The 14,635-nt window shown below is 33.5% G+C and overlaps 1 protein-coding gene across 1 annotated transcript; it reads left to right on the top strand.

The window, feature by feature from the left end:
- The first annotated feature begins 457 nt into the window (after positions 1-457).
- Positions 458-14,347, top strand: LOC141672571 (uncharacterized). Its single transcript, XM_074479190.1, has 9 exons — positions 458-737; positions 2,669-2,780; positions 7,798-7,988; positions 8,094-8,188; positions 8,282-8,683; positions 10,020-10,128; positions 10,959-11,598; positions 12,888-13,012; positions 14,090-14,347. Exons 1-8 carry the CDS (start codon positions 603-605, stop codon positions 13,007-13,009), a joined length of 1,806 nt encoding a protein of 601 aa, XP_074335291.1. The 5' UTR covers positions 458-602; the 3' UTR covers positions 13,010-13,012; positions 14,090-14,347.
- The last annotated feature ends 288 nt before the right edge of the window (positions 14,348-14,635 follow it).

The raw sequence follows: 14,635 nt of genomic DNA, 5'->3' as shown, positions 1-14,635 counted from the left end.
GTCAATTAAACACATCGCGAAAATCTCAGTCGCTATAGAGATGACCACGACCCAAAGTGGGTCGTGTAGCCCACGACCTAATATCAGCTACGTGATAGTATGCCGAGCAGGTCTGAGAATGAGGTACATGATGACAGTGACATCGTATCCAACATGGAAACAGACTTCTCATAGGAAGGACCCATAATTTACCGTCTATGAGGGTCCTACTTACCATCTAAGTAGGAGACTTATCCACCAAGTCTCTCTACCCCTAGTCTAACCCTAGTCTCAACATCTATATAAAGGGCTCTACCCCTCAATCTAAAACTATATTTTTTGCTTGATTCTCTGCAACACATGAATACATAGGTATCTTGCAATAAGAAGAGTTCAGGGGGAGCTTGTGATTATTGTGTGCCCCACCATAAAAAAATCCCTATTTTATTATTATTATCTGTATTTGCAAATTGCAACTATCAGACAGGAGCTTAAAAGCGTTACCTATAATAACCGCCTCTAGGAACTTTCCTCTCTTACTATCCTACTATACTACCGCCTGTACACAATTTACAATTACACACACCCAGGGCTCTCTCTCTCTCTCTCTCAATTAAAGAGTCATGTTCAAAAAATTGATAGAGGCGAAAACGCATCAGCGATTATCAGGAGCGGACCGTAAGAAGCTGAAAAGAACAATCAGAGATCGCTTTCCTAATGCTTCTGATACCGACATTGACACCTTAATCCCTCCCAAGGTATATCTATATACCTGCTTGTTGTATCTATATGAATTGGAAATAGTTGATTTTAATTCAGTGCTTAATTTTGTTTAATTGCTGAAGTAATTGATGTGTATGTGTATGTAATTTGTTGTTATGAATTTGAATTACTCGAGTTCAGCTAGTTGTTCTGATGAAATGTAATGAACTTGTGTTTTGGCGGTTTTACGAGCTGTGCTTGTGTTGGAAGTTTTTTTAAGTTATGTTGTTGATTTGAATTGTGTGTATGTTTGTATTCAATTGGTGATGTGATTGCTTTATATGTAATCCATGAATTTGAATTATTCGAATTCTGTTGGTTGATTAAGTGAAATGAATTGACAAGCTGTTTTGGCCATTTTGTGAGCTGCGTTAGTGTTGAAAACTTGTTTTTAGTTTTTGTTGATGAGGAGTGTATAATTTTAGAGGGAGTGTGAAAAGTATTACGGTCCTGGTTTTTTAACTAAAACATGAAGGTATGCCTGGACAATTACCTGCTGATGATAAATTTTTAATTGTGTATGACATGCTTTTGAGAGCTAGTTATCTATCTGAATGCACATGAGTTTGAACCTAAGCCCGGTTTAGAAGTTTGAGGTGTCCAACTGAAAAGTGGTTAAGTTGCAATACTATTACTTGAGGAGTAACTTATTTCATGGTGACTTGCTTAATGAAAGATTACACGTTTACGTAAAAGAATACAATTCTCTGTCTTTGGAATAGAGGATCAGTAACTGCTTCATATTCTGGGGAGAGTTATAGTTGGAAGAAGATAAATGTTCACAGTGATGTATAACGAAACAATGTGTGTGCAAGTTGTGATTTGGAAAATTTGAATTGCTCAAAGTCCAGTACTCCAGCCAAGAATTTCTGTTCATGGACTGTTTGTTTTTTAATTCTTGAACTCTCATAATATTAGGCCTCTCAGATAAAATTTGAAGCTAACAACTGGTGGGAAGTCTGCATTAACCAAGATGTCACTTAAATCATCCATTTGAAGGTTTTAATTTATCTAAGAACCCTCACATGAGTCCATTCAAGCAAGCAGATTCACTAAAGATGGAAGAGAGACCTCTTGTACTTGTTGCATGGGTTTTTTGGTGTTTCATTAAGGGTTTAAATCATTCTAGATTTATATTTTAATTGGTTGATAAAATATACCTTCTGCAGTTGAATAAAAACAGGAAAATTATCTAGTGGTTGTATTTCAGTGAAGTGAGACCAGATGAATAAAAGAATAATAGTTCCTGATTTCCTTCTGGAAGTAATAAGTAGAAGTTTTTCCAATGACAGAATTAGTGCAGGGAGGGAAGCAGTTTTGGTTTTCTGCCCAGCATATAAGATCATAGATATTTCATACTCGGTGGTCCTTTTGTTTCTGTATGTGTAAAACAATTAATTTCAGGTACAGTAGTATGTATAGTGGTCGGTGAGGGATAAATTTTCAGTAAATAGGGTTTCAGGGAAAATCTCTACCAAGGGGAAATCAGCATTCACGAGATCATATCTCAAATAAATAACTGTGTTGATTTCAAGCTAATAAGCCCATAATTAAGCAACCTATTCTTCTAACTTAACTCCTAAAGGTAATAAATAATAAAGATTCTTAGTATTACTAAATAAATCTAAGAAGCTATTTAATTGGCTTCCAGTGTTTTTATGTTTTCCCATTCTGTTTGCAGTGGGTTTATGTCCAGCGTTAACATATTGTTTTTTTTATGATTAGTCAGTATCTTTTGTTGTATAGTTGATCATTTGCAACAAAATCTACTTCTACATAGAATCTCTAGGGAGCATCTTAGAAAGAAATAAATCTGTATGTATGTTTATGTTTGTTTGTGGGGGTACATATAAATGAATTGTTCTTAGTTACTCTAAAGATTTATTATATTCAGCATCTTATGTTGCTTTTAATTGATATGTTTCAGGTGGAGATAACTGTTGCAAAATACCCAAACCGAGTACTTGTGTACGGAATAGAAAATGACGTTCCAATATTTTTTGATGTTGATGGGCGAGGCTCTCAAATATTTCCATCAGGTTGAAATATACGACGGATCTAAAATTTCTATATAATTTTTAGGAGTACAATAGTTGTTTGTACTTTCTCTCTATGTGTGTGAATATTTTGAAAAAATTGAAATGCTGTTTAGTGTGCTTATGCATACAACTACAATTTTATGCTTGCATGGTAGAAGTAATCAACACAACTAGTTTAAAATACATATAGGCTGGCTAGCCTAATTGTAAAATTTAAAGGATGGTGAATTGCGAATTAACTTGCACTGATCCCAGAAAACAAGTTACTGACACTAAAGTATTCTATACCAGGGCCTATATGTATTTTTACAACAGACGGGTCATATGTTGTGGTTTTAATGTATTCATTGAAGCCGTCTCATGAATGCACTTATATTGTTTTATCCTAGCAAAAAACAGTAATCATGGATCACTAAAACATCAATTTCTCCTCAATCTTTTCTCGACTCCCACATTTAGGTAAGAGGCAAGTACTTATTGTAGCATCCTTGCTAGGTAAAAAAGTTCTTTGAGTGCATACACATAACATAATGTGTGCGGGAAACTAGTATTGTTATTGTATCTCATATATTTGGAATGTTATAGATGACATAACTATATCACTATTTTACATTTTAATTCTATATATTCCAACCTGAAACACAATGTTTTTTTATTAAATTCTACCAGGTAGATTTGCATGAAGCCCCAAGTGGTGGATATAAAAAGAAAAATATATATATATATATATGTATGTATATAATATTGAATATCACATTTTTATAACATAATCCACTTTCCCAATATTTACGTTTTTTCTAATCATTTGTTTTTAATACCTATACACGTAGATGGTGCTTAAAGGTCTTACTTTTTTTTCACCTTTCATTTGGAATCCACATTTCTTTATAAGTATCATTCAAAATGCAAATGCAACTCCAGATGCACAACCTGATTTTGGATACTAACTAAATTTATCCATAAAACATTTAAAGATTGTACCGCGGAGCATGCAATCAAGAAATTATTCTTTATTATTTTATTTTGTTGTTCAACAATGAAGTTAATTGTAATTACTAATAGAGTTTAATTTTTGAATAAATATATAAGCAGGAATGTTCTAGGTTATGATAATAAAATAGTACAAAGAATAGGGTTTTCTTTCTTTAACAGTTTTCCTAATATTAGTTTTTTCTTGCATGTTGTTTAATTTTAGGGTTATACAGCTTTACGAGATGTATTTTTGATAATATGCGGATGTTGATCATTAAATTTGAGATTGAGGTGCAATCTTTGATGATTAATGATCTATATAAGTTGACTAAGATAACTTTGTTCTGGTTTGCTTTCGGAAATAAGTTTCCTCTTTCGTGGTTGAATAATCTTGGGGCTACTCTTTGCGCGGTTTCTTTTAAATCACCCTAGGACTACTGGGGTTTGTGTGGTTAACCCACCCACACTCAAACCTATATTTATATTGTAATATTTCTTTTTGATTCATGTCCTATATCAAATTGGTATTTAAAGTTAATTTGTTTTAAGGTTTAGCAAGAAAAAGTTAATGCTCACCGGGTTTGCTGGTTCAAAATCTTTCTTTTTATGGTCGAAATAATTTAAAATGTACTAGTTAATCACCGTACAGTTATTACTACACTTAAAAGTTTGCTTGTTATGGTTAAAGATTTAGTTGTCAGATGATTCAGAAGAAATTGCAAGGGGCCATAAACTGCGAGGGCTATAAATCACATGGTGAACAAGTTTTAACTGACAAAAAAATAAAATTTTGAGCTTTGTAAAGTTGTGTTAGATTTAAGTTGAAGTTGATGTGCTATGAATGAAGAATGGATAGGGAAACCGTTGGAAGTATTAGCGTACTTGTTAATTGACTTATACTTACAATTATCTTGCTCTCTTAAGACTGCTTCTAAATTTATCCTTGAAAGTTTTTAAATGTGATAGCTTCTAAAACCGTCTATTTGCATCATCTCTTTGTTTATCTGCATCATCTCTTTGTTTCTCAGTTAGATCACCTAATTAGTGGATGATTTTCAGCTGTAAATTCACCCATACATAACTTCTTTTATTGTATTCCTTCATATGGTTCCTTGTATGCATTAGAAAGTTGGTATACAAAGTCTGACCAATGGCATTTGATGAGACTATATGAGTAATCTTCTATGAGAAAATGGAGCCAGGTAATTAACTATATATAATGTGCGACGTGGTTAGGATTATAGCTTTTCTTATGTAATTTTTTAGACCTATATATGCGACGGGAGTAGTAGTTATTATGATAACGTTACTTGTGTATATTTGATAGACCTATTTAGTATTTATGTAACTCTTGGTCCATCTATCCCTACCTATAAAGGAGTAAGCAAGATTTTGATGAATGCAATTTATTTTTTTCTGCACGTTGTATTAAGTGGTTCCACCTGGACAGCCTGGTCAAAGTGATTTGGAGGTAACTTCACCCCAGTACCACCGCACAACTAATTTGAGATTTTTTCCACCATCTGCAACTTTACAAACCTGATAAGGTTTGAGCTTCTCCTACACATTGTCACCTTCAAAATGTGAATATGACATAATCTATTAGATATCTAAGTGACAAATATGAGGACGTAGGGCTGGATTGTGAGAGTAAGAATGAGACAGAGATCTGCGAGGATCTTGTGGATTCTTCATCACAATTATCTCCTGCATAGGCTTCGAACGGGTTTTTGCCTTGTGCCTTTTTAACACATTTATTGACAAAGAAAGAGAAAGTTTATTATATCTTAGTCATTTTGTTATAAATCAAGTGTTTATTTGATTATTTTCTAGTTATTAAGTCTTATTGCGATAAGAATGACTTTTGTTTGATAAAATGCTTATCTTTTGTGATGAGAAGTTGATTAAATTGTCTTATTATTGTAATTTTACCGTTTACCTATATTGACACAAGATTATGCTTGGGGAGAGGTTTGTTGCATTTAAAAATTGTGGTCCTGATCGCGAATAGATGTAATATGTTATCAAAATCTATAGCCTCAGGTGGAGGCTGAGGTTTTTAGGTATATAAATGGGAACTTATTTGAACATGTATTATGATAGACGGTCTATTTTTTAATTTGGCAAAAAATGAATACTTATCCTTGTCTTTTTAATTTAGTAAGAAATTTACTAGCTCGAAGTTGTCCAAAGTTAACTGGAGTTCAGTTTTAAGATGTTAAAATATTCTGTAATTTCTTTGATCCGGTGATAGTGCCTCATAGCATTATGAAACCATTCAGTTCATTGGAAGCTGGATGGAGGACCAGGAATACAGTTTACAACGAAGCATCTAGTAAATAAAATATTAATCGTAGGTTTTTAGTTAATGAGGAATGGGATGGAGGCATGTTCAGGAAACTAATTATGATTTATCTTTATTGATTGCGTGCTTTATCTAGTTCTAATATATTACTAAATTTAATTAAATTCGTAAAGCATTAATTATCTGTATATAATGGTTAGTTTCTATGCAACGAACGGTTATAAGAATATTATATAATTAAATATTAATACATAATTATTAATTATAAGTTAGAATACGTACAAAATTGTAAGTTATATTATTTACATTATATTAATATGTAAACATAATATTTTTTAAATATTAATACACAATTAAAAGTTAGAACACATACAAAATTTTATTAAACCATTAAATAATTATTGGTTTTTTAAAAAGTGGTACATATATATAAGCCATTGCTCCATCAAAAACACCTTTATATAAAGAACAATAAAGAACACCATAAAATCATACATAAAACACATTTAGATTCTAATATTCACACCAAAAAAGTTTTTTTTTGAATAAAAATAGAATATAAGAAAAAAATATGATCAAATATAACATTACTACACATAAATTCGTTATTACAAAAATATATAGAAGAATTTAATCTGGATTCTGCACCGGATTATATGTTACACTTGATTTTCAATTATAGACGAGATTCTACGTTATATTCGATGTTAAATATTGTGATTCTAATCTTAACAAATCATTTTTTTATAAAAAATAAAGTATTTTGATGGTATTCTTTATTGTTCTTTATATAAGGTGTTTTTTGTGGAGTGCAACCCTATGTATATATGTTACAATTTTTTGTGATTAATATCAGAAGAACGTATATAAAGATGCCCAAATAATATTTAGAAAAAGTACAAGATAAGTTTTAGAAAGGAATGTAAAAAGCAAAAGATAAAAGATCAGGGAGAGAAGCTACGTAATAATTTGGAAAAAAAAATGAACATTATTTGAATTGAGACAGTGAAATTGATTTAAACATAGTTATTCTAAATCACGTATGTTTTATTATAAAAGTTTCATTAAAAGAAGAAATATCAGAGAAGTTGATAAATAAATGGCTATTGGCAGTAAGTGATCTTTATTACATTACTCTCGTTTGTATTTTTGCCGTCTGAATTTCTACAAGTTACCCTTTACTCCTAATTTCTTAAGTTATAATCTAAATTAAGTTCCAGAAGAAGCCTAGTGTTGTACATACCTATTATATTTTAAATTTTATCTGATACATATTTACACATACGTTAAAACTTAAATGTAGTACTTACACATAAATAAAGATATATAATAACTTTGATTACATGCATGTTCTTTTCCAGTCCAAAAATCCTCAAGTTTTGAGTTTTAGCTTCAGTATTTCGATGTGTTACCTCATGCTTTTTTATTACTCTGTAAATCAATAAATGTATTTTTAATAATTGTTTTGCTAGACATTGCTAACATGCATTTCTTGTTCGTATTTGGTATACATGTAACAAGGCTTGATCTGATACTCTGAAACTTGTAATGTCTTCTAATTCAGTGTAAGGATTTAGTTAGTTTTACCCTGTCAAGTAATGTTATCATTAAACTGAGCCAAACTTTCTTCATGTGAAACCTGCTTGATAGTTTCTCCACTTTCTTCTGGTTTATGTGTTAGTTTTATATTTCCTTGTAATCATTTTCATTGGGCTTATTATATCTGAATTAATGATGCAGTATATGCTCTGTGGAAAGTCCCACAACTCTTGCCTGCCTTTGTTTTAAAAGGTGGTGAAGTCTCGCATTTTATTATTGGTGGGGCAGATTTGATGTACCCAGGCATAAGTATACCCCCAGAAGGTCTACCATCACATTCAGCTGGAGAATCATGGGCAGTTAAAGTTCCTGGAAATCAGGCTCCAATTGCAGCAAGTCACTTGAATCTCTGCTGTTTTCACTTGTTCAATGTAGAGGTGTTGTCTATTGTGGATTCATCTCTTTTGACTGATTATGGGTATGTTGTATATATCTAGGTTGGAACTACCACCATGAGTAGCTCTGAAGCTGTAAAAGCTGGGTTGCGCGGAAAAGCTTTGAAAATATGTCACTATTACCGTGATTTACTTTGGTATGCCCAAAAAATCTCACAGATAAATTAACATGTTTGCTAGATTGTCGTAATATGTATAGATTTGTGACATCTTTGGCCTTTTATTTTCAGGGAATCAGCTGAAAAATGCTATGTTCCGAACGCTGGCTTTCTAGATGATCTTGTACTTGAGGATCCCTCTTTATCATCTGATTGTCAAGGTGCTTATTCTTATGAAGGTGAAGCTTCCATTATGGAAGAAAATGGAGCCAACGAGACGGGGGTGGTTGCTGATGCTAAAGATGATCATGTCTCTAACTCAAATATTGTGGAAAATGAGCTTAATGAGCAAGTAATCGCAAATGTCCAAGATTTGAAAATAACGGAAGATGGTGGCCAGTCAAATGCTGATCCTGAGCAGCCACTTATTTTATCTGTGGAGGATGTGGATACTCTTTTGGACAAATGTCTTCTGCAAGCCTTGCACACTACAGTTAAGGATAAAGATCTTCCCATGCCTGGAAGTACATTGTGGTAAATAAATTCCTGACTCCCTTAGCTCAATAAAATTTGCTTATTTTCTTCATGTCGTGTGTCCAAATCTTTATATGCGTTTAAAGTACTTGTACTTGTACCTGAAATCTTTCAGTTTCTGACTTCCGAATAGTTTCAATTATTTAAATTTAGCAATTTACTCTAGTTATGTGTGTGTGTGTGTGTGTGTGTGAGAGAGAGAGAGAGAGAGAGAGAGAGAGAGAGATGGAGAGAGAGAGAGAGATGCGCAATACCTTTTCTAAAATATTTAGTATTTAAAAATGGATTATACGTAGGAAATGCCTATGGATTTGCACAATCATGTCCTTCTAAGGCACTTCTGGATGGTGCATTTGCAACCTGCAACTATATCTGTTATGGTTCTATTATACTAGCTTGCATTGCTTTGTGTTGAAAGTGGTTTTCTTGATTTTTAATCTTACAAGTTTTCTTGCCAGAAAGGTCCTTAAAGCTGCCAGTGCTATGGTTTGCTGCTTACATATTCATTCAGAGAGAGAGAGAGAGAGCGCGCGAAACCTTGCTTTTCATTCATTCAGAAAGAAAAACCTTTCTTTTCTAAATTTATAACGTGTTCTAAATTTTGACTAATAAAATTTTAGAGTTAAAGCCTTTCGGAAATATTCTGCTTGCCAAATAGTCAAATGAAGGTAGAAATGGTTTGAAGTTTGGACTATAGGTCATGTAAGCTATTCTCTGGATGAGATTCTTCGTAGGGTAGTTATTGTGATATCATGTCATTTATTAAGTTGTCTGCTGCTAGGTTCACACTGTGAAGTATGTAAATCTTATTTAATGGCCACATGCTGGACTAGGAGTGTATTTTTATTGTGATTACTAATTCTAGTGATTACTCAATTCAACAGTATTCAGAATGCAATTATGTATCTGATAAAAAAATCATTATATAAAGGCCTTCTGTTTTTTATGTAGTCCTTAAATGAAGTGTTTCCGGAATATGTTAGGCTTTGTTTTTTAAGATAAATATATCACTCCATGTCATAGTTAAAGATGCTATCTAAGTTGTATGTTAAAAGTTTATGGCGTGCTAAACAGTTACTTGCTCATTCATTTTAAGGTGAATATAAAATATACTTCCATAATTTATGAATTAAATTTCAAAATTAAATTTCTAGTTAGAAGAAAAAAAATTAAAATAATTGATGGAACTATACTTTAAAGGAGCGTTAAAATGTGTGCCGAGCCCCCGCCCCCCAAATATATAGAATCCAGTGGGATTGGGGGAGTGCCATTTATAACAAGAATCGTTTTGCTAATTATCTTGAAGTCTAATTGCTGATTTTTGGTTTTCTTGTAGGTCAAATCACGTGTTGCCTTGTAGACCCGAAGGCATCACTCTGGATATCAAGAAGTCCTCGTACAAGAAATTGTCCAAGTGGTTACAGTCTAAATCTTCTACAGGACTGGTGTGTTTTAGCCCATCTGTACACTGTTTTTTTCACAATGTTGTCTTTTGTCAATAAAGAAGATTTTATGCCTGCTTGCTTATAAAAGGCATGCCAAGATGCTAATGCAGGATTTTTATCTCTTTTCATACTCAAGTGTCTAGTATTATGTTTATTGAGTTTTTACAAAATTTTAGTATTTAAATTTCTAGCTGTTAAAATTTAAAGTTTTAAGCTTTATTAATTACCTGATGCAAACTAAATATTATAAATAAATATATTTTTTCCAGATTCACATAATTTTATTCTCCCTTCTTATATCCTCTCTTTAATGTTTCCTTGGCCTGAAACATCATCCACGTCGAGTGTCCGAGTGTCTAAATTTCATTCCAGAGCCTTTTCGGAAATTTTTTTATATATCGTGATTTGGAGGATTAGATACACCATGAATATGGGGTGAATATGTTATGGTACCTGATTGTTTATGGTCATCGATGTAATTTAACTGCATTACCATAAGCTGAATCTTCTTTCGATTTATTCTTAACCCTTCCGCTGTGATTGCCTGCCATCTTGGATACTTGTACCCAAGTGTGAACTTAATGGAAATCCTGGCGAGGAAGGATTTGGCATGGGATTGTGAAATTTGCAGAATTTAGAATTTTGAAGGCCTCAGGGTCAAATTTTCTTTGTGAAATGTGAATATACTAAGACGTATTCTCATATATCAGCTCAACCTATTTTATATTAATCTAGACTTGCCTAGGTCTCCTGTACCCTGGCAAGTTTCTTGCTTTCGTTTAGAAATATATTCTTCGTGCCTATGCTCTAATTAAGCATTGTATGAACAGATTTCAGTGAAAGAAGACAAACATAAAAAGGAAACGACACTAGTTGCTGTTAATCGCAAACATGCTGACTACACATCCTTTAAACCTGAAAAAAGGAAGGCAGAGAAGATGGAACAAGTCATTAATCAGACTGCCAATGAAGGACAGGTGATACTGGAAGTTGAAGAGATCTATAAACCAAGTGTGCATGTCAATCCCATCTTTGCTTCTGTAGGAGCTGATACAGGAAAGCTCTTTAGTGTCTCCGAAGCAACTGACGTAGTCTTCCAATACATAGAAAAGGAGAATCTGGTCAAGCCCACAAATAAGTCTATTGTGGTTCTGGATGCAATATTATGTGACGCACTGTTCAAGGGGACTGTCAAAAAGGGAGCAACTTATCCAACTGAAATTCATAAAAAAGATTTGGGGAGTACATTTGTAAACCGGATGCAAGCGCATCATAGAGTGACAAGAGGAACCGAGTCGGCCGTACGTAAAGGTGGCCTGAAAACGATCCAAATCTTAACAGAACGAAGGCAAGGCAACAAAAAAGTCACAAAGTTCTCTGGGTTTGAATCATTTTTGATACATGCTGATGCATTGGCTTCAGAGCTTCAGAAAAAGTTTGCATGTAGTACCTCTGTGGCAGAACTACCAGGTAAACCACCTAATAGTGGGTTTCGTATCTATCTTGATATTTAGACTTCAATTTCAAAGTAGTATTCACTTAATAATTTCAGGAAGATCTTTTATTTAGTCTCATGAATAAATCTTTTTCTTTGTTTAAGATGGTAGTATTTGTAGAAATGGTCTAATTGTTTAGGTAATACCCCTTATATTTTATTTTGAAGAACGTAATTTTTTTATTTGTTTTGTGAGAGTTAAATTTATTTGCAAAGCCTTGGGTACTTAAAGCTCAATATATTCTGTTAATCAATGCCAACGCTTTAATGAGGTTAGTTCGATAGGATTCAATGCATGGATAGTTCTGATTTAGAATTTGAGAACAAATCGTAGGACAGGGCTTTAACGAGGCTTGTTTTAAAGAAGAAAGTCAGCATGTGGATGTGGTTATCTTGTACTGTTTATACTTTGTACTTTCATTATCAGTTGGATAGGTGTATATATATAAATATCGAGTGATACATAAGAGAAACCAAGGGATGAATTGTCAACAAGTAGGGTCTTTAGGAGTGGCTTTCATCTACACTCCCCTAATGGTGAATTTCAGTAAGGTTAAATGTATCAGGTGAAAGGAGTTTGAGCTGTCAATGTCAAGGGTGTTTATGAGTGCTCCAACCCCCCCCCCCCCCTCTTTCAGGAGTTGCATGGTGTTTATGAGTGCTCCAACCCCCACCCCCCTCTTTCAGGAGTTGCATTTGCTAGAGTTGAAAGCACGTAATTAAAAATATTCTTGTCCATGTCCAAGGTGTTTAGGCGGCACCATTAGTTGTGCCTACACTTTATAGTAGCTATTCATGACTGTGCCTATGGAGATCATGATTTCGTCTTACAAACACGGGCATAAAACTTCGTATTGTATATAAAATTTATGTGCCAGATTAGAGAAGATAAAAAAGTAGAGAGAGAACTTCAGTTTGTCTTATAATTCCATCGGTGTTTTAGTTATAGTTGTGTACATTTCTTAATAACAGATGTGTTGAGTATTTTTCTATTGGAAAATAAAATACCTTGGTCCTTTTATGTTAAAGGAATGACTCTCATCTGTGATTCTTCGTAATTGTTTTCATTTCCTAGCCACAGCTGTCCCAACTCCCAAGTTCCATCATTGATTGCTTCTTGCCACACATAAGAAACATGTATGGAAGAGAAGCCAGCTCGTAGGAAGATTAATTATTACAAGATGCAGATAATGAGGCAAATTATTCATCTTATAAAACATATCCCTGTTTAGCTGAAAAAAATCCTTTTTCTGTTTTTGTTCAGGTAAGAAGGGGCATGAAGTTTTAGTTCAAGGTGGCGTAATTGATGATCTGGCAAAGCATCTAGTTCAGCAATATGGGATTCCGAAGAAATACATTGAAGTTCTCGACAAAACGAAGAGATGAGAGGTATGCAATCTAAGTTTACATTTTCATCCTATATTTCTTTTATGGTAGTTTGCTTTTAATATTGTGGAATAAATGTATTATTGCAATTTGGTGGTGGGCTCTGTTCTTTACTGCTTATTCTATGTAGTACTGGGTCAGGGTTCTCTTGAAACATAGTAAAAGCTCGTGAAAGCCAGAGAGTAATGGCTGTCATTATGGTCCTCATCGCATTATTAAACATTTAGAATTTGGTTATCAATTATCTAAAGATTCGTCAACTTGTGGATGTATCTCTAACGCGTGAGCTCAACTTTCTAATGTTGTTGGAAGATTCGTGAGCCCTGTAGGTATCCTGGTAGATGCATTCAGCTCCCCCCCCCCTCCAAAAAAAAAAAAAACCTCACACTTACAATTATTCAGGCTTGGGCAGAGAGTTGAATAGCATGATAATGTTACTAGTGTACGGGCACAGAAAGAAGTTACTATTCTCCATCTGGGAAAATTAGCCATCTTTTTGCAAATCTTTAGGTAAGCCAGGATTATAATTGGCCTCCATAGCTGTCAGGCATGTGGCAGTTGTGCACGATTATTAAGCGGCTTTATGCGTAATTAAAGAAGGGCAGGTCAAAAGGAATCTTCATGCTACATGCATGTTTGTATTAGATACTCTCAGAGTCTCAGTACTCGGTTTAACATGACTAAATGTAAATCTTTGAGTTTTTTTGTCAAATAGCATCTTAAGGAATCTATAAATAAGCACCAGGAAGGTTACTGTGAAAATGAGAAGAGGATATAGTTGCTAAAGGTGGTAAGCGTTCTTAAAAATTTTGGTGACAATAAGGAAAAGGAGTGTTTTTTGATTTTCAGGAAATTTAAGGCTCGAGTTAAAAACAATAGTAATATCATTTTAAAGCATAACTTTGTACAATCCTGTATGTAACTGTTAGGCCTATACAATGAATCTCTATTAACCTCGGAAAAGTCTCTACCTTGTATTTAAATTCAGATTCGCCTATAAAATATACTCAGGAATTTTTATCATTTATCTGGATATTTGCAAGTTGTAACTGAATACTTTATGGTTCTTTACTCTTGCAGGTATTTTGCTTTCTCCCTAGGAGCGGACAATTCAAACGTTAGCGTGCAGATTGGTTTGTTATAGCGAGGAGGTGCATCAGTATTTGAAATGATGAGAAGCAATGTTAAACATTTCTAGTTTAGCTTTGAGGCCGAGATAGATGAAAATTTTGATTACTCTTTTTCCATAATTTATTAATTTTAAAATTTTGGACGATACACAAGCCCAGGGAAAACAAATTATTTAAAAAAATTTATATGAAGACAAGTTTGATAAAACATGCTTAGGTGTTTAAATATTCTCTAAATGGGTGTTAAGGATAACTATATGTTTTTCATGTTAGTAGTATGGTCGTATTGTTTTGTTATTGTTAGTTATAATGCTGGGGTGCTGTTTAACATTAATAATGTTGTTATTTGTAGCCGGTACCTTCAAATTCATATATTACGGCAGTTGATGTAGATGTTCTAGGTGGCTCTGAGAAGTTGGTATTTTTCTTCTGTAGGCGTCACCTTGATTCTGAGTTTCCTTGACAATTGAATGAATCGTATGAAATTATGGGACAA

The sequence above is a fragment of the Apium graveolens genome, chromosome 7, assembly GCF_009905375.1.
Source record: "Apium graveolens cultivar Ventura chromosome 7, ASM990537v1, whole genome shotgun sequence".
Taxonomy (NCBI): domain Eukaryota; kingdom Viridiplantae; phylum Streptophyta; class Magnoliopsida; order Apiales; family Apiaceae; genus Apium; species Apium graveolens.
The sequence above is the reverse complement of the archived record's forward strand: the minus strand, read 5'-3'. Positions and strand labels throughout refer to the sequence as shown.

Coding starts and splice junctions, on each gene's coding strand:
- LOC141672571 (XM_074479190.1), top strand. CDS start 603: ATGTTCAAAAAATTGATAGAGGCGAAAACGCATCAGCGATTATCAGGA. Junction 2,781..7,797: donor CTCTCAAATATTTCCATCAG/GTTGAAATATAC, acceptor TTAATGATGCAG/TATATGCTCTGTGGAAAGTC. Junction 8,684..10,019: donor ATGCCTGGAAGTACATTGTG/GTAAATAAATTC, acceptor GTTTTCTTGTAG/GTCAAATCACGTGTTGCCTT.